The sequence below is a fragment of the Chionomys nivalis genome, chromosome 2 (genome assembly GCF_950005125.1).
Source record: "Chionomys nivalis chromosome 2, mChiNiv1.1, whole genome shotgun sequence".
Taxonomy (NCBI): Eukaryota; Metazoa; Chordata; class Mammalia; order Rodentia; family Cricetidae; genus Chionomys; species Chionomys nivalis.
In genome coordinates, this window is record NC_080087.1 from 24125578 (window position 1) to 24146941 (window position 21364).

At 40.4% G+C, this 21364-nt stretch overlaps 1 protein-coding gene across 5 annotated transcripts in view; it reads right to left on the reverse strand.

Annotated features, from left to right (window-relative positions):
- Utrn (utrophin) overlaps positions 1–21364 on the reverse strand; it is a 528929-nt gene that overhangs the window by 63566 nt on the left and 443999 nt on the right. For all 5 annotated transcript variants that reach the window (XM_057761785.1, XM_057761787.1, XM_057761786.1 and 2 more), the window contains 3 exons: positions 15432–15493; positions 13273–13347; positions 4796–4997 (listed from right to left, as the gene is read on the reverse strand). In XM_057761785.1, the coding sequence (XP_057617768.1) occupies positions 4796–4997; positions 13273–13347; positions 15432–15493 (339 nt within the window). The remainder of the gene's footprint in view (positions 1–4795; positions 4998–13272; positions 13348–15431; positions 15494–21364) is intronic.

The following is a 21364-nucleotide window of genomic DNA, read 5'->3' on the forward strand; positions in this document are numbered from 1 at the left end:
GGGTGGGGTGAGCATTTTTATTCAGGCCCACTGGTTGTGAATGTATGCATAAAGGGACCATACCCTAGACAGTTTGATGTCAAGTAGGGTATCTAATCAGAGATGCATGTGGGAGCTATAAAATGTATGAGTAAATGATTTGGCCCAACATCTAAGTATTCCGTTCCCCTGACAGCTTTTGTAAGTAACTTCTGAAATTAGTTTAACTGTGAAGCTAAGTACCTTTAAAATTATATTCATCTCAGAATAGTGGGGAAAATACGACTTACTCTAACAAATGGGGCTAATATTCTCTATAGAGAAGAGAAATGTCTGAACCAAGAGTTCCAGATTATTGCTCTGAAGCATGAGTTAAACGGTTTTGATCGCCATTAAATCCAGAAGGGAGCTTATGAAATTAAGACTTTTAACCTGGGAAGATGAAGACTGAGTGAAGCTGTGAATTCATAAATGGAATCAATTTGATAGCTACAGTTTATAAAGCCTCTTCTACACATATTAGCTTATTGGCCCTTCACACTCACCTTTTGTGTGGGAAGCTGTGCAGATGTTTTTACTTCAATATTTCAGATGAGAAATTGAGATGCCAAAGTTAAATGGCTGCCAAGTCACATAGCAACCAGAGCACAAAATTTAGACTATAAAGGGCATCTGGGTCCATGTTAGGACTTAAAAGTTTACTTGATTTATAATGTATGATTGACTTAGCTATAGCAATATGATGAGAATACCCATGCGACTGGGAAAAGAAAAATTGCAAATTAGTCCCATAACTATGATTAATTTGTAACAGGTGGTTATACATAACCTCTGGCATCTCATTGTGTCGGTCTTTCAATCAGTTAAATAGAGGGCAGAATGGAAAGATCATATCTCTTCTCTAAGTCACACTCAGATTAGAATTCTTTGATCTCTGTTGGCATGACTCACTGTGTCAAGCTGCAGTGGGGAAGGTCTGTCCTGGTTGCATCGTACTGCAGTAAATAACGCAGTTGAACATACACAACAAAGTCAGAGTTTAGATCTGAAATGGTCCCCAAGGATCATGGGTTGAAGGCTTAGCCTTTCATGTGGTGCTCTTGGGAAAGAGTAGAAACTTGAAGAGCGAGGGTCTAGGGGAAGGCCTACAAGAGGCCCTCCATAGAGATAACAAAAGTGTCCTCTTTCTTGTACTTTTTGGTCATCAAGAGAACAGTTTTGTACCTTCAGCTTTCCCACCTGGCTGTGTTACAGCAAGACCAAGCCAGTCATGGGCTGAAATTCCTTACATGACTAGCCAAAGTATATCTTCCTCTGAGGGAACTGATTTCATCGCCTGGAGGAAGGTCATTGGTTAATTAATAAAGAAACTGCCTAGGCCCATTTGATAGGCCAACCCTTAGGTGGGTGGAGTAAACAGACAGAATGCTGGGAGAAAGAAGTGGAGTGAGGAGTCGCCATGATTCTCCCACTCCAGACAGACGCAGGTTAAGATCCTCCCTGGTAAGCCAGCTTGTGGTACTACACAGAATATTAGAAATGGGTTAGATCAATATGTAGGAGCTAGCCAATAAGAGGCTGGAGCTAATGGGCCAGGCAGTGATTAAAAGAATACAGTTTCCGTGTAATTATTTCGGGGCATAAACTAGCCATGCGGGCGGCTGGGTGCCGGGGACGCAGCACCGCCGCTCGTATTACAACAATCGCCTGTTTATGACAGTGTTGGGTTAGTAACATAACGAAGGAATGAACGATGTCAGAATAGGTACATCACTGCAACTCTTTCAAGAAGGCTGGTCCTCTGTCCTGGGTGTGCACTGCCCTTTTGCTAAGAAACTCTTTTTTTCCCCCAACACCTGTGCTTAAAGGAATCTATACTAAAACATTTTCTTAAAGAACAACTCTGTTACAGAAAACTTTTTTTTAAAGAAAAAGCTGAACACAGGTAGCATTTTTAAGTTCAAAGACTTCTTAAGATTCTGTAATGTCTCAGATACCAACTCTGGAAGGAGTAAATTATAGTTTATCAGATTCACTCAGAGTATCATTGCTTGAAATAGAGTTAACAGCCATTGCTTAGATAAATGAATAAGCCACACACGGTAGAGAACCCTAGGCTGTCAACTCTGGGCATCAGAGATTATTGCCTACAGAGTAACTGACTTTTCCTTGGCTTAATTCATTTACTCCAAGATACAAAGTAAGACTGACGGAAACCCATCTGACCCAGGAGGGTGATTGATGTATTTCACTGGCAGAGAGGGAAAGTAAGTCTTGTAGGCTTTTTCTCCACTAAAATGGAACAATGATACATTTCAAGGCATTGTCTTTCAACTTAAAAAAAAAAAATCAGTGTGGCATTTTCATTTCTGACAAGCAGAAGTGGAATTACGCCAACATTTAATCCCCAGAAACGAATTCACAACATTTCATGCACTGGTTGAGTCCTAACCAAGTGGCACTATTCCCTTGTTCTAGAGGGGGAGTAGCATGTGTGTACATTCCGAGCACAGCTATGTTTCCCTGACGTTCGTACATCATAGTCCTAACTCTTTGTATCATAGACCCCTGCTTTTCTCACCAACCACATATTTGAAGTCAGGTAAGATGAGGTTGGTAGAGCAGACCCTAGTTCAGTATGCCTGGTGTGACTGTAGGGCAAATGATCAGGTATACAACAGAGAAAAGATAGCCAGTGAAAAGCCAAGGAGAGAGGTTCTGGAGAAAATGGCAAACAAATCAGCCCTGCCAACACATTGATCGCAGTCTTTTAGCTTTTAAACATGAGGAAATGATATTTAAGCAAACCAGTCTAACATTTTGTTTCAGCAGCCCAGAAATCTAATGTTGTCATAGCCAGACACTGCTAGGGGGAAGAGTGTTCTTCACAAAATCTGATCAAGATGTTCTTCTCCATCCTATTTCATAGGGTCAAATGAAGTCCCTGAGTCTTCTAATTTAGCTTTCTTCCTGGATTGTGAATCCATTTTATAGGTTACTGCACAGACAACATTGACATAACCAGCTATTTTTCGTGAATTTACTCTAGAAAAGATCTCCTTTGAGGCTTTAAAACATTTGAGCAAATTAATGAGACAGTAATGCAAACATTAATATTGTAGCCTAGAAGAATCGAAACTTTGTATTAAAAGGCAACATATAAAAAGACTCTAGATGACAAAGTATTGCAGTAAATCCCATATTCTTCCTAGTAAACAAGCCTCACCCTTAGGCACACTCAAGCACACAGTGACTACCTTGTTTTTTTTTTTTTTATAGACTTTATGGTACTTATTAATATTGAACGATAAAGGGATTTTCTAATGAAAAAAGTAAACAAAAATAATAGATAAATCCTGTCTAAAGCTATGATCATCATCATCACCATTTATATCTTGCATGGAATCATTCACTGATCAGCAGGTACATTTATGAACTATCATCTATCCTTTTCCTCTTCAAATCAAAGTCTGACAAATGCAAAATTTCACAGAGCTAGTTAATGGGAACTAACTTTTGGGATCCAGGAGAAAAGCAACAGTCTTCATTTTCTTTTTTCATCTTTGCATACTTCCACCCCCTACCAGAAGAATGAATAATTCCCAACATTTCCAAAATGCCAGCTCACAGCAAGTCTTCATAACTGATTAACGCACAAATCTATTGCCAAAATCAGAGGGGTCATAGAAATGGGGGGATGAGCTGAGCTGGAAGCTGAGGGTACTCTTTATATACAGTGAGAAGCAGTTCAATTGCACACGTTTGTGTCCTATAGCATCAATTAGTAAAAACAATTTATACAAATATAACCACAATGGCAATGAATCTAAGATTTAAAGACAAATTGATTCTTAATCATTGCTGATCAAATTACTCTCAAGTCACCATACAAAGATTACAGAAGTTCTTATATGGCAGTAAATCATTTTAATTCACAGTAAATGTGAATTAATTGGTTTCTTTTGAAAATAATAAAGTAAGATAGTAAGGAACAAAGAGAAAGAAATCAGACTAGCTTAGATTTTCCTAGCTGCTTCTTGACAAAGAACGCTACTTTTACATGTTGTAATAGGCCGCTTGTTGGTTCCTGGTTACTTAGCCCCAAAATAATCACACAGAAACTCTATTATTAAATCACTACTTGGCCCATTAGCTCTAGCTTCTTATTTGCTAGCTCCTACATCTTAATTTAACCCATCTTCATTATTTTATATTTTACCATGAGCCTGCCAGCTCATGGTCTACCAGCAAGGTTCTGACACATCTGTCTCTGGCAGTGGCTCCATGGCTTCTCCCTGACTTTGCCTCCTTTCTTCCAACATTCAGCTTAGTTTTCCCCCACCTAGCTCTGTTACCCTATAGCTTTGCTATAGGCCCAAAGCAGTTCCTTTATTAACCAATGATAGTCACAGCATACAGAGGGGAATCACACATCATTCACAGCCTTCATTGGCTGTTATGAAAGAAAAGTTAGGTTTCTTTCCCTTGATCTTAGCCAACAACTGAGGCATGATATAAGTGTTCTTTCTTACTCTTAGTTAGGACCTAATGACTTGGAAAGTCATTTACTCTACACAATAAAAACAAATCTTTCCATTGGGGAAGGGATTATAAAAGTACATTCTTAAAAAAATCATTTAAGGCCTGAGATATAACTCCTTGGTAAAGTGTTTACCTAGCATGTGTAAGCTTGTCTAGTATCACACAATAATGAAGATAATGATGATGATAAAGATGATGATAATGATACTGCCAAGTTTATTATCAACATGTTTCACCCACTTATGTCCATTTAATGAATAAATTACAAACTTACGTGTCATATACATTGAGCAACCAGTTGAGACACATATCGACGCAGAGCGGAACGTTGACCAGGTCCTTATGCAATTGTTCAAGCCCATCATAAGTTGTGGTCAGACAGTTGATGACATCTGGGACACTCAGGAGCTGATCATTTTGATTCAGTTTGTGCTGCTTGAAAACTTCATTCGTTGTGTTCAGCTCTAGAAGATCCACTAATCAGAAGAGGAGAGAGAATTGGGAACAGTCATTACCTTCCATAGGGACACTGAAGCGCAAGCCATTCTACTCGCTAGCATTTAGCTGGACTGTTCAACTCATGACCTGATGCTTCTCGGTTAACTTCAATTGTTAATGGAATAAACAACACTTCCATTCTTTCATTTCCAATATCTTCTTCTATCTGCCTTTGCGATTTTCCATCTGACCTCTGTAGCTTCTGGATCTTTCTCCATCTTTTGCCCTTTGAACGCCTTCTACTTTGGCATTCTTGTTTTTTAGATTCTTTGTGCTTTTCATTATAGAAAGATCTATGTCATTACGCTTGTGGCAAACATTGGAACATTTCATGATAACACACTGCTCACCTCACCTTAACTCGCAAAGAAAGACTGCTCACCACTTCCTACCTATCCATTTGTGCTATTTTTTAACATTTTCTAAATTTATTTTTAAGTGATGCTCATAGAAACACTGAAGATGCACATATTAATGAGGGACTCAGTGGTTTCAGTACATGTCTCCTGTCTACACTGTGTGATGTTGAAATCAGGGTAACCCATCATCTCAAACATTTACCATTTTTGTAGGCAAAACACTCAAAATCCTTTATTCTACCTCTTTGAAATGCAAAGCAATTTTTATTACCTATGGCAACAGGAATAGCAACCTGAATCTTAGTTCTAATTATAACCAAGTGTCTTCAACCAGCCATTCTTCATACCACTGTCAAACTAATTATTTCTTAACAATTTTTAGAAACGTAGATAGTGACATTAAAAAGTCATTGAAGGAAGTTGTGAAAAATGAGGCAAACAAACAGAATCAGATTTTAAAAAATTAACAGCTCTCTATTACCTGAAGAGAATCAAATTAGAAACTGGCCCAAATCAGGCCTTCTACTCCTGTTGTTCTGCCTTTCAGACAACTAAGATGGACTCAGACAACAAGCTAAGATGCATTCAGACAGGCTCACAGATACCTGGTCTTGACCTATTTGCTTTCATCTTTATTCTTTATGTGTAAATCACAGATGGTGGGCAAGGTCAGTGTTAGAGCATTTAGGGTGTGCAAGGAACCCCTTAAGAAGCATTCGGGTAACACTACTAAGAGGAAAAATAACAGCGTCTGAGAGAACAATGTACCAACATCTGTGAGAGCAGACACAGGTTAAGAATCTGTGGCAGGAAGTGCTGTAAGGGAAGTGTTTTGCATTTTCCGTTTCCCTACCTTTGTGGTTTTGTCATATTTGCATAAACTCAGCAAGAGCTGCTGTGGATGGGACTAACACAAGGGCTGCTATGTCTAACATATACCTTATGTATCTTTCCGAAGGTACCGATAAAGTATGTTTAAAGATTTGTCTTGATGTCTATTTCTATGTCTATGGGAGTCTGTGTGTCATGTGTGTGGGGATGTCCTTGAAGGTTAGAAAGCATTACATCAGAGTTGTGTGCAGTTGTTAGCCACTTGGTGTGGGTGCTGGAAACCGAACCCTGTTCCCCTAAAAGAGCAGCAAGCATTCTGCTGAATCATCTTTCTAGCCCTCTGTAAAGTATTTTAACCATGACTGACTCATCAGCTAAGGTCAGGTATGCAAGTCTGCCACCATGTCAGCAACCAAAAGCTGACATGTAGTATTTCAGGCTTCAGACTTCTGGATTAGGAGTGCTTAGGGGAAGAATAAATGGAAGAGAGTGTTCGGAAGGTGAAATTTGAAATAGGCCTTGAAAGATAAGTAAGATGCAAGAGGTCCACGGAAGCAAGATGGAGGAGATAGTCTTCCAGGAGGAGACACTGATTTGGAAAACAGACTTTAAGTTTGTCAAGGAGTCAGTCTACCAGGGAAAGGAAACTGCATGTGTGACACATGGGTGGCAAACGGTCTTACTGAGGCAGACACTGTACACACAGGCCCCACCCCCGGCAGGAAAAAGACTGTTATTAAGCCTTAACCCGGAGCTACTCCTCAGCTAGCTGCAAATGAAAAGGCTAACAGACCCTCAGACTGCTATCTATTTATTGACCTAATTCTCAACACACAGGTATGGGAAATGACAGACTAACACTAATTTAAAATTTTCTCATGGAAATTGCCATTATGTGAAATGAATATCTTCATATTCCAATTTTCAGCCCTGAAAAACATCTAAGTGGGGCTTGAAACATTTAAGTAACGACTTCCTTGAATAAACTATCCCTAGCCCCCAATATGACATATAATTGACAATTAGCCAAAATGAATGAACAGCTTCCTTTGAATCTTGGTAGTTGTAGCTACTGACTAACCACTAATTTTGAATTTTAAGTACAATTACGAAATGTGTCCATGCCAGCTGTTGAACCAACATGGGGTGATTTTTTTCAAGTTGTCTACAGTGGAGAGGAATTATGTTAAAATGACATAGATGAACACACATCTACAATATCTCAGTAGGGAAGACTTTTTAAAAAGACTCAATCCGGAGACATGACAATTACATGTCAACAATATCACTGCTAAATGTAAGCTCCTAACAAAAATAATTTTCATAAGTATTCCATGAGCTAGAAATGGTGCCAAATAATAATAATAAGAGATCTGGGAATCATCTAGAATTTTCATTATTATTTTCTCCCCATTTCTTGATAATATACATTGTTTTCAATTCTTGAACCTCTGGAGAGCACTAGCAAAACCATTCTTTACAGCATATGACAAAGGGACATGCTTAATAAAGGACAGTAGATGAGAAGCACAGTTCTCCACAGATACAATAATTATATTCAATTACTGCCAGAATGCTAAGATTTCTGAATCCCAACACTAATTTCACCAGCCACACAACATAGAGTGACAATAGACCAAATTTCAAAAACACTGCTTCCTGGATCAGGCCACCCTCCACTTAGCTCAGAAAAGCCTCCCTTGTTTCCCACTCCGGGGCTCAGGCGGTAATTTGCCACATCTCACGGATGATCATGTCTTCAATTTCCAGTGATTTACTCTGACACTCTGACACAGTGCCTAAGCCAAGCATGCATCTTCCTGAAGTGTGTCACATTTAGGTACCTTTTAAAGAACAGACTACATTTAAATCACAGGAAATTGTGATTTCATCTTTTCAGGGGGAGAAAAATGACAGCCCAGTCATGCGGTAAATGGAACAAACAGGCCACTCATTTCCTAACCAAGTTTCAGACTTTTATAAATTCCTGAATATGAAGCACCGGAGGTCAAACAGAGATGTACCATCACTTCCTGGCCTAGGGCGGGAGTGGGAACTAATAAAAACAGAAGGAACACTGTAGAGCCTCAGACTTGGGGCTTTGGGCATCTCTCTAGGTCTTCGTCATGTGTTCTAGCCTTCTTAGCAACCACCCATGTCCTCTTTCCCAGGCACCAGGACACATTACTGCACACAAGCTTTCAGACCGAGATGTTTAATCTGCAGGAATGATGCTCTGCTCAGGTCACAATACTGGCATATCTTTAGACGATGCCAGTCTCCCATTCCTGCCTCTTGTCTCCTGGTGAACACCAGCCCAGCCCCACTGTTCAGTCCCCTACTCAAGAGCTATAACCATTTTCTTTCAGGAACCTTTCTACCTCTGTTTGGTTGTTCCAGATCAAAATCTCCCTTTCTTCTGAAATCTGGTTTACAAATCTTTAGCTTTCCTAACACCCTCTATCTGGTGGAGGAGGTCCTTCTATGTGTTGCTTGTATTGGTTAATGAATAAAGAAACTGCCTTGGCCTGATAGGGGAGAACTTAGGTGGGAAAGATGGAACTGAATTCTGGGAGGAAGAAAGCAGAGTCAGAGAGATGCCATGGATCTGCTGCTGGAGATAGACATGCTTTGCCGGTAAGCCACTGTCATGTGGCAATACACAGATTAATAGAAATGGGTTAAATTAAGATGTAAGACATAGCCAATAAGAAGCTAGAGCTAATGGGCCAAGCAGTGATTTAATTAATACAGTTTCTGTGTGGTTATTTTGGGGCTAAGCTAGCTGGGTAGCCGGGACGAAAAAGCAGCATTGCTCCTTTCAATATCCATCCTTCACCCTTCACAATTTACCAACTATCAAGTCCCAAATTCTCCCCGCCCCCCGCAGGCAATCCTATAAATCTAGATCATCATCCCTTTTCCTATTACATCTAGTCGGCTCAGCCTCCATCTTCTTTGGCAAGAACCATCGACTCATCCTATTCCCTCTGCTGTCCACGCTAAAATACTATTTAGCATATACACCTTCTACTTGGTATTGTCTTTGGAGTCTCTCAAAGTAGAAAATGGCTGTATACTTCCCTAGTCTATACAGAAAAAAATTATCCAAACTTAAAATCATGAGACCCAAAATTAGTCATGGTTTCAAGTCATTATGCAACTCGGGAGGTAGAAACAGGAGAAATACAAGTTCAAGACCAGACTAAGCAACACAGTAAGTTCCAGGCCATCTTAGGACAGTAAGAGCCTGTCTTAACAAGTAATGTCAGTAACAGTTAATAATAATACCCCCCAAATAACAAATTTCAAGAAAAAATTTGTAAAAGCTCTCTGAACTGACCTAAATGGAATTTAAGGAAATTTCTGAGTATTGGACAAAGAACTAAGCTCTTCCACCACATGACACCCAAGCCTGTACCCAAGCCTTTGACTGGATGCATCTATCCATCCCCCTTGTTCTTATCTCAGGTTAGTGTCCACATGCCTAAATCCGAGGTGGCTTTTATGGTTGAGTAAATACAGCTGTTACAGGACATCATTCTTCTATATGATAAAGGGGCTGCCTCTCTCTCAGCCAGGGCTTCCTCTAGTTTCTCTGATATGGCCTGCTACAAAATATCTTTTAGTCAGTTGCAAATACACACACACACACACACACACACACACACACACATACATACATATAAGTATATATATATAATCTATGAAATATATAATGTGACTTGAAGAAAATAATAAAAATACAAAGTCCATTACATACCAAAGAAAAAGAACATACTAACATCATATGTAATCATGATCCATCGTGATCATGGGGGTAATCTTTATCCTTTGCATTACTTTCAGTCCTTAAAGGCAGATGTGTACCATAAACAGAAGAGCCTTTAGTCCTGCAGGGATTTCCACTATATGTGAACGGAAGCGAACTATACAACTTGCTTTTGTCATTTGACTTCCCCACTTAGTTTTATAGCTCTCACATGTGCCATGATGATGGGGACGGGTAGTTCATCCAGCTTTTGCTGCTGTATAGTAACAGTTTTTGAATAAGCCAAATGTAATAAGGCTTACTTCTACAAAATGTGACTCTAAATCCTGCACATATCTTCTGGTGCACACCTATGCCACCTTCAAATTCAAATCATTTGTTTACTATGTCCTAAGTGACTTCAGTTTTATAGCAGAAACTACAGGAGGGCTCAGGTAGGCAAGAACACAGACTTTTCTTTCTTATAAACATATAAATCGTTTGGAAAGGCAGACAAGAAGTATATAAAAAGAATATTAAGGATTATGATTATGATAGAGTGTCTTTGTGCCTAAGACAAGCACTATTAAAAAAAATATCATAAAAAGAAAGACTGGATGGATGAGATGGAGTTACCAGGAGGGAGTAAAGAGGAGCCATGTACTAGGAACACAGCTGCCAGTCTGAGACCCACACAGTAGCCACGAGGAGATTACAAATGTGAAGAGCTGGAACCAGAGCTTTTAGGCTGAAGAAACAGGTTAAAACTTGAATTGATGGGAGCAAAATGAAGGAAGTGGACAGAGAGCCAAGGCAGGAAAGGCAAAGGCCACAGGATTTTAAGGGAAAAATCAATCTATGAAAGTAGAAACACCATATCTACCTGCAATGCTGTCTTTGAGTTTGAGCCCTTTGAATGTTGGAATGAGCGCCTGCCTTGTTGTAGCTCCCAAGTGATCTTGGAGCCAAACAATGAGGAAAGGCAGAACAATGACAAACATGCTCTCTCTTCATGCTGGCAAGAGAGCACTATGCTGGGTAGGGGTGTGCGCAAAATGAGAGGTGACCAGGACCTGAAAGTACAGACAGGTCAACCTCCCAACAAACGACTAATAATTACGCAAGACAAGCAAGTAAAAAACGGTCATAGGGCCATCATAAAACCCTGGAAGAATTAGAAGCTGGTGGGATGCACATGTAAACTGTTCTAAAAGAGGGACGACATTTTTGACAGTATCAGGAAAGAATAAAGGACGACAGACTCACAGAAGATGAGCCAGGGCATTTCCAGTAAACACAGATGAGAGAGGAAGGGGCTGATTTGGTAAACAGGTAAATCTGACAAGTGGTATTCAGGCCCCAGACTGGAGCCCTGTGGTGGCCAGAGGCAGTGGAAAAGCAGAAGTCAGGGGCTGCCAGGAAAGCCCTTCAGATATTTAAGCTTGCACAGACTGGGGACATTCTTCACTGCACATTAAAAAAACATCTTTTAGTTCGGAAACTGGAGGGGTTGCTCTTCTGTCTCTCTCAGGTTTGAATGTGAGTTAAAGAGAGGCATGATCAGGTCCTTTTCCCCACCCCCAACCCCAGGAATTACAGAAAATCAGCAGCAAGTTCACAGTGATACAAAACAGTCTCTGCCTGGTGGAGGATTCACTTACCAGTCATTTATCCTCATTTTATAACCCACCAGGCCTGGAAAGACCTAGACTTGACGGCTAGATGTTAGGCTCAAAACTGCTACAACTACAGACACTGAGCAGACAGACAAACTGCTTCCTGAACAGATCACTGGGAAACACTAGCTGTAACCACTACAACCTGAGGGCTACCTTTGAGCCTGTGGGGATTATAAAAGACTTTGTGGTTTATCTCCTGCTGTTGCTCAGCCCTTCAGACTTCTCATTCAAAAACAAAAACCCTTTGTTTTCCTTATTTAACCTCACGGATTCTGTCTTCCCTAAGTGATTTAACAACTCTGCTCAGCTCTGCTCCACCAGCCAAGTTAAAATGTATCAATAACTTCTATTGAGCTTTGGGAAATCTGAAATTTTATTTTCTTTATAATGTGTGTGTGTGTGTATGTGTGTGCGTTTGTATGTGTGCATGTGCGTGTGTGAGAGCGTGCACGAGAGAGAAACAGAGAGACAGAGAGAGAGACAGAGACAGAGTCAGACAGACAGACAGTCAGGGAGAGAGGGAAACAGGGAGGAGGACAGAAGAGGAGGGAGTGAGGGCGCAAGTGTACACGGGTGCAGCTCTGTGCACACGAAGTCAGAGCACAGCTTTCTGGAGCTCGTTCTTTCCTTCCAACAGGAGACTCAGGAATCGAAGTCATTAACTGTGTACAGGAAGCACTTTTGCCAGATGAGACATGTCGGCAGCCACTCTCCACTAACTGTTTTTAAGAAGCAAATTCTTTAGCTTTAACAGCATTTTCCAGAGGGTAGTTTTCAAAGCCTCTCGGAGCTACCCAGGCAGATATCAGTTATTAATAGAGGGTTAAAAACAACAACAACAACAAAAAAAAAAAAAAACAAAAAAAAACAAGCATATATAGAATTTTCCAATTCTCTCCATCTTTAAAGTACACATACAAATGTTACTTTGCATAATAATATCTAGCAAGGCTTAAATGGTCCTTGGTTAATCATCCAAGCAAAGACAGAATCTGGAAAACATAAATCAATATTCTATTTACAAGAATTCACATAGCTGCTTACTTTTTAATATTCTAGGGGAAAAATGACCTTCATGTAAAGTGACCACCAGAGAATACCCCTATGAGCACACCCTCCACAGGAAGAATTCATTAATGACACTGAATGAATTCTTCATATTTATAAGGAATCGGATTTTTTTCCATCAGTTTTATGGTTCCAGTTACTAGACACATCAGCAATGGGATTTCTTATCGTTCCTCTGTTACATGATTGTATTGAGACAGTTTGGAATCCTACAGTTTTAAGTGGATGAAAAGGACTTAACAGGCAACAGCCTACTACTTTGATTCAATGATTCGATCTTTTGAAATTGGGTGGCAGCATCATTTTTGAAAACGCTTTTCCCATGCTTCGATTAATTTTGTACCCCAAATGTGAGTGGCATTGCTCATCTGTTTCGGTAGCCCACGCTGATGGTGCCAATCATGAGGCATTTACAGCAACAGGGCTAGCTCCCTGAATGAGGGGCACTGAAAACCAGATTGAATCTGCAAACATACCATGCCCCTTCATTTGTCTTTGTCTTAACACTAATAACAACGAAGACAATCCCCAAAACAAGGAGAGTCACTTAGAGATGATAACTCACAACACAGCGCTTTTTGCAGCCTTCGAATTTTGATTGCTGTGCGGTAGGCAGAGAAACGGACGTTATTCAGATCGGCTGAAATAGATAAAAGACCGAGTTAGACGCCGTCTTAATTATTTCACTTATACTGACTACCAAGAATGCAAGAATGAACATATTAGCTTATTTTGGATCATGGAAAAATCTGTCTGTTCACAATAAAAAAAAAATCCTCCCAATCTCACATCAGCTTATGAATACAATCAAATCATTGTTCACACCTTACTGGGATACAAGGCAAGACAGTCTTCTGGAAAAGTATTTTCAAGTAGGTGATGGGTTTTGAACCAGCCTCCTGCCCCACCCTGTGTTGAATTGTTTGAACTGAAAGAGGAGACAAGAAAGGCCTGAGAGGTAAGGGTTGACCTCCATTCCCCTATCTCTTTTTCCTTTCTCCCCTAAAGCAAGTCACACACACACAAAAAGAACCTGTTTCCATGGACAGATCATAGAAACTTGAAGACCTCTTTCTCAAAATAAGTCATAAAAACTGAGGTCACTCCAACCTTCTCCATCCTCTCTTGAATCCGTTCATGTGGAATGTGTCCTGTCTTACACTTGGATGATAAGGACAATAATCAAAGAGGATGGGCAGGAACCAGGACACACTGGATAAGGTGCTTTCTCCATCCCCTCTTGAAGCTGTTCATGTGGTTTGTGTCCTGTGCTACCTACACTTGGAGGAGAAGGATGATACATAAAGAGGCTGGGCAGATCCTAGATACACTGGCTAAGCTGGCTTCTCCTTCAGTCTATTTGCCAGTAGAACATTTGGCTTAGCCTAATCAGACTTCTAACTGGCTTCATCACACCTATACAAGAGCATAATGTTTTCTTGCTTTTCATCTTTTATAAGACAATGCTTTGACCCAATAATCTTGCACTGCTTTTCTACTTAATCTGCCCTGTGTTGCAGGGATGTGAGCCATGACTCTTGGGGATCATGAGGATGGGGAAAGGTTTCATGACCTTCTACTCTACAGAGGAAAAGAAAAGGGGTGCAGTTAGTACTGGTCAGATTATCAGACTGACCAACCACAGGGTTTGTCCTTCACAGTCATCTGCCCCCAGGATGGTCAGTTTTCTGTCAACTGCCAATCCAACTGTGCTCATAAGACTGTCCTTCTAGGCTCTGCTACCCTCATCAATTTGCTTCTTTTGTTCTTTCATAGATCTAGTTAAAACAACTACAATCCACATACCTACCTTGGAACCAGTGAATAGTATAATTTTTTCCTGCCTCCTAAAGACAGACTGGCAGGAAGAAATCTCAAAGATTACTATTTTTTTTCTCTTGTTCTCTAAATGATGTAGCAGTGTTTTTTTTTTCTCCTGCTTTTCTTTTGTAGTCCCAAAGACCAAACAAGAGGCCAGTGTCAAAGAGAAAAAAGAAGAGTGTGTCTGTTCTTGAAACTGGAAAGGGTGGGGCACAGGATGCTACTATCCTTGAGAATCCTTCGGAAATTCCCTCAATTGCCCAAGGAATAAACTTTCTAAAGCACTGAAGAAACTCCCTCAGTTTCCCAAGGAGTCAACTTGGACTGCTGAGTCAGGCTGAAGAAGGCGGTCTGAGCAATCAGCTGGAAGTCCCAGCCTACTGACAATTAGCCCAAGAGCAGAGCTCTTGCCTTCCTCTGTCAAAAGAAGTGCAGTTTATGACTTAAAAATGATAATAAGTAAGCTAATTTGACAAGAATCTCCCACAGAGAAAGCAAAAAGAGGATTTAAATCAGTAAATTTGAAATCATTAAATTGCTACTGTGTTTTCTTTTTCTTTAGCGTGAAAAGCTGAACTATGAGTCAACACCAACAGGAGGAAGGTGAGACCTATAACAATCACATTTCTTCTGGCAAATGAAGCCTTTTTGGCTGGTGCCTTTCCAAATCACATATTCTCTTAGGGAAAAAGGCAATGCTTGCTTTGTGGGTTGACCTTAGGAGTTCAGCTGCCTTTCAATGCAGGACTCCTGTGGCATCTTGTCATGGCCCTATCTGGCCATGCCACAGCACATCTTTCATCCATACAAGAAGAGCAGGTGAGACGCTGGATGTCCTTTTATGAATATACAGCCCTTGCCCCTGAAGGCCTACTCATCACTGTTAAATAAAACAACACTCACCGAGGGATTGAAAGAGTTCAGTCATTTTAGGATGATCCCAACAGGTGGTCTGTGTTTGATGGCTGGAGGAAAACCAAAAATTTAAAGATAAACAACAGGCTTCAAAAGACAACATCAGCTAGTCTCCTAAAATCCCAAATAAATTTTCAAAATATACAAATACCCATAATAAATCACTAGAAAGCCAGTGTTCAGTTATTATTCAGTATTCAAAGTATAAATAATAGGAGCTGGGGAGATGACTTGGAGGGTAAAGTGCTTGCCATACAAGTATAAGGATGAAAACCCAGACACCAAGTACCCATGAGTTCTGGGTAGGTTTAAAAAGTCACTTATAACCCCAGCACAGGTGAGAGAGATGGAATTTCTGGAGGAAACTGGCAAGCTAGACTTTGGTGAGCTCTGGGTTCAAGTGAGAGATCCCTGTCTCAATAAATAAGGCCTGAAGAAGAATCAAGGAAGATACTTGACTTCCATACATGCAGACACACACATACACACACACACACACACACACACACACACACCTGTTCCCACATACATGGGAACACTCAGAAACACACATATCACACAGACACACATACATATGAAAAACACTCTAGGTAATCATTTTTATTTTGTGCAACTGTATTATAAAAAGACAGATAAAATTCTGCTCTCTCTCTCTCTCTCTCTCTCTCTCTCTCTCTCTCTCTCTCTCTGAAAAACAGTAACAGCTACAAGTCAAAACCCAGACATAAAGAATGACTACCAGGGACCCTTGGGAGCTGAGCTGGGAGTGGCGAAATCAATGTGGGCTCCAGAATAATTTCTGGAGGCAGATGGCAATTTTCATTCGGAGCAAACATTCTGACAGCAGAGGGGCTGTGAAGTTACCTACCGCATTATCAAGAGTTACTACCCTTTAAAAGTCCTAATCAAATTTCTCAAGGCCAGAGAAACGAAGACTAAATCTGAACATGTCTCCTCACCCTGCCATCTACTGAGTCTCACTTTTCTCAACCCTAGTGCTCTCTCTCCTCTCCCTATACATTCAGGTTTCTAGCCTCTCCTTATGCTGGTATCCTTTTCTTGTCTTATTAATTCTACCCCATCTTCCTAGCTTTATTCAATAACCAGTACTTCCATTTGTAGAAGAAGTGGATAATTTTATATATGAGCCCTATTTTTTATTCAGAAAACACATCTTTATCTTACTGCTATAATTCATATATTAGTTGGAAATCTTAAAGGAATAAGATGGTAGTAAAACAAATAATGGATAGGGCTTAAACTAGGTATGTGTGTATATGTAAGTGTGTGTTTGTGTGTGCGTGTGATGTAAGCAAGTGTGTGTGTGTGTGCATAAGTGTGTTGAGTTTAAATGCACATAACTTTGATGGGCAATAATAGTTTACTGTCCCTTATCTAGGCCACAACAGAATAATAATATCTAATAGTTCTCAAAAGACTTCTGAGATGAACCTTACTTCTTAAGAAACTGTTTAGTAGGCTATATGAAATTGCACAGTACATAAGAGATGATATTAAAATATTCATAAAAACAAATTTAAGAGAAATCATTGCTTTTATAACCTATGCAATATATCAAAAAAGTAGTTTGCATTCCTGGGCAAAGAAAAGAACCACTGCTGTGTGTACTTGAGTAACAGAATACCGCAGTAATTCATAATGGGTCTCAATAAATAAATAGTAGGTAAAATGTTCTGAGGATCTCAAACAAAGTAAGTCTATAGTGGGAAGATATTTTAGAACATGTTGGAAAGCTATCTGGCTGCTCTACTCTTAAGCTTAACTCTAGTGCAAAGGAACAAGTATGTCCACTTGACATGAATACCAGCAAAACTGCCCTATCTTTTAACTACCCATACTACCATGGGCAAATGTAAGCTGTCTGAACTGGAAAAAAAAAATGACAGTTCATAGTACGGTCATTTTGTACTTGGCAGAAACCCAATTCTTAGCCACTAGTAAGAGATAAAGAATAGTTTGGTGAAAACATAGTATAATTCCATTTTGCAACCACAGGCTGCCAACTTTGGCGCTCAAGATTTAACTGTTATTTTTTTCTTTTAATTCAAGCAATTTCTGTCCTCATGAAAATACTACTGCAAAAATACATAACCCATCGCAATAAGACAAACCAAGACTCACGGGACAAACTAAAGCTCTTAGCAATGCAGAGTTGGATAGCACACACTTAAGTAATATGTATGTATTCTTTAGAACTACAGATGTGAACCTTCCCCTTGGACAACTCTGTGTGGCCACAAGGGCAAAATACCACTGGCCAGTCAGGCGAACAGTTGAGAATTCCAAAGCCTGCTGCTAATGGCTCTGTGCTGAAGGCACCAGGTCCTGGGAGCCCAGGGAGTGCACACATTTGGCAAACAGATGGAGGGAGGGGAAGGGAGTCTCCTTTGTGAATTCAGTACCAGTTGATTCATTAGGCAGAACTGCAAAGGCTTAAAGTAAACACAGCCTCTGGTTACAAATGGAAAAGCTGTGGTTTACAAAACAACAGCTAAAAAAAAAAGGAGTAGACATGGGTGGTGTGTGTTTTTTTTTTTTCCTTTTCTTCCTTTTTAAGTGCAGAAAGAGGGTCAGAACAAGATCTACACTAAACCTAAAGGCTGTAAGTATTTGAACAGCTGCACACTGCTTGGCGGGCAACTCCTGCCAAAATGCTTCCAGCTTGCCCACAGCAAGCAACCAAAACAGAAGCAAGGTGGCATCTTCATTGAAAATAACAGTGCCCATCTTCTGAGCAGTCTGAAGGCTGGTGGGGAGGGGAGCTTTACTGCAGCCAGAGATACCATAGGGCCACACTGTAATGTGGCTACCAAAAATTCTACTTCAGAAACACAACCGGTCCAGGAGGCTGACCTAGAACAAAATGAAAAACTTAAAAATCCAAATGAATATTTAAGTTCAAGAATTTCATGAAGCACAGGTGATGGAGGAAGGTCATTGGTTAATAAACAAACTGCCTTGACCCATTTGATAGGCCATCCCTTAGGTGGGTGGAGTAAACAGAACAGAATGCTGAGAGGAAGAGGAAGTGAGCTCAGACGCCATGCCTCTCATCTCCAGGGCAGACGCGATGAAGCTCCAACCCAGGATGGATGTAGGCTAGAATCTTCCCAGTAAGCCCACCTTGGGGTGATGGAGGAAGGTCATTGGTTAAATAATAAAGAAACTGCCTAGGCCCATTTATAGGCCAGCCCTTAGGTGGGTGGAGTAAACAGACAGGATGCTGGGAGAAAGAAGCCGAGTCAGGAGTCGCCATGATTCTCCCACTCCAGACAGACGCAGGTTAAGATCTTTCCTGGTAAGCCAGCTCGTGGTACTACACAGAATATTAGAAATGGGTTAGATCAATATGTAAGAGCTAGCCAATAAGAGGCCGGAACTAATGGGCCAGGCAGTGTTTAAAAGAATACAGTTTCTGTGTAATTATTTCGGGGCATAAGCTAGCCATTGCGGGCGGCTGGGTGCCGGGGACTCAGTCCCATCGCCTCTTATTACAACAGAGTGGCACCCAACGTGCTAATGAACTCCACGTAAAACCTGAGAGGGCTTAAAAAGGACAGAGAAAAATTTAAGACAGCTTTATGCTGTTTGTGGGTTGTGTGCGGCAAACAAATTGTCCTGACTCAGCAACAGGAAAAAACTGGCTGTTTTAAAATGCCGGCTTTCTGGGCTGTGCCGCCATCGCGATCTCTGTCTGGCTCCTGCGGGAGAAAGAGTCTTTGAATGGAGCATTTGGAGTAAAGTGCTACGGCTTGCTTGATGGCAATGTGGACTACTGTGTGCCTGGAACTGTGAGTGGTTCAGGGACACCAAACGGCTCAGAGGCACATGCAGCTCCACCACGCTACTGGTGCAATGTGCAAGGTTCAGAGGCACGAGCGGCACCGCCATGTTGGACTGGGCGGGGCAAACAAGCAGTACCTGTTTTTGTTAGCGATTTAAAAGCACAAAACAAAGTGCTCCTGAATAGTAAAAAAAATACAGATTCACAATAAAACAGATTCAGACATAAAAGATCACAGTGTTGGTGACTGTACGTAGGCTTGAGAGAGAGAAAAAACAAATGTAAAAATAAAGTTAATGGTTTAAAAAAAAAGGGTAGTCTTTAAAGAGACAGAGTACAGATAGTTGTAGATTAAAAAAAAATAAAAAAAAATAAGCCACATAAAAATAAAAAATTCACAGAGAGTCTGGATTCTTTGTATTATTGTATTTTCTTTAAAATTTTTGACTGTAAAGGAGCTAACTGCAGAGAGACATTTCATTATATGGGCTGCCAAGCTAAACCAGAATGGATATAAGGGTATTATGATTTCATAATATGGGTCTAAGGATATGTTGCTTTGGAGAGGGTCTTCTTTTGTTTTCACAGAGGATGAGACTCTGTGGATTGCCTCTATCCCAATATGGTATGATAGACCACGCCCTCCTGAAAGGTTGCTGTGAACACCTTCAGAAAATTACTTCACTCAACTGCTGACTGAGATGACCCTGACACACAGGTTGCACCATGAAAGATCTGAATACAGCGCCCCCATTCAGCAGGAAGCAGTTTGGAGAGAACAAACTGCGCCCATGTTCCCAAATATGGTTTATAAATGTTCTTTTACATTTAAAGGGGGATATGATATAGATATAAATAATTTGCATTGGTATGATTTTAAGGTCAATTTTGTTATATGCATATGCATAATTCTAATCTTGATTAAGGTATTGTGATTGTATAGTCCATTTAAAAATGTAATGTATATAGGTTTTTAATGGATAATCATCGATAATTGTCAAGCTTTTAGTCATGTTAGTTAGATTTTCTAGATGTGCATAGATATATTTCAGCTAGATAGACATTCTTCATATCTTTCAAAGACTACAAAATATGGCATTTAAATGTTTTAATAACTTAGGGCTTTTCATGACAATGAGACACGTCTGCTCCTGGCAGCACCAATCTACTTCAAGAGGAAGATGGGCACCGAAGAGGCTCCTTAAGGAGTTTGATAGCCATTTGGGCAGAAACTGTTCTTGCCTGGACTGTTGCATAAACTGGACACAAAGAACCTACAGAGAGAGGACTGCTGAAGTTGCCTAAAGGTGAGATGGTCTTTCGGGGTTCCTGACTCATAAAAGAGTCTGCGAGACATTCTGCAGGACACAGTAAAAAATGACTGAACTGTCTTTAAAATTTCCTGCTTCATGAAAATGTCTGCTGAAAACTATGGGCCTGTAGGCCAAAGATGGATGCCCCAACGGTACAAAAGAACTTTGGGTGACTGTCCAGGCAGCAAAATATTTCTGTCATTTCTAGAGTTTTGGATTTCTTGTTTACTCAGGTAATATTATATCCTTCTGGAGTCTTTGATGGAGTTGAAGAATGGATAGATAGTTATAGTTTTCCTTAGTTATGATAAAAGATAAAATAGATATAAATATTGTAACTGTAATTCTTGCTTGATAACTGTTTTGCTATATGTAATCTTACTATGTTAAAATAAAAGCCTTTTTTTGTTTAAACAGAAAAAGGGGAAATGATGGAGGAAGGTCATTGGTTAAATAATAAAGAAACTGCCTAGGCCCATTTATAGGCCAGCCCTTAGGTGGGTGGAGTAAACAGACAGGATGCTGGGAGAAAGAAGCCGAGTCGGGGGTCGCCATGATTCTCCCACTCCAGACAGACGCAGGTTAAGATCTTTCCTGGTAAGCCAGCTCGTGGTACTACACAGAATATTAGAAATGGGTTAGATCAATATGTAAGAGCTAGCCAATAAGAGGCCGGAACTAATGGGCCAGGCAGTGTTTAAAAGAATACAGTTTCTGTGTAATTATTTCGGGGCATAAGCTAGCCATTGCGGGCGGCTGGGTGCCGGGGACGCAGCCCTGCCGCTCTTATTACAACATTGGGG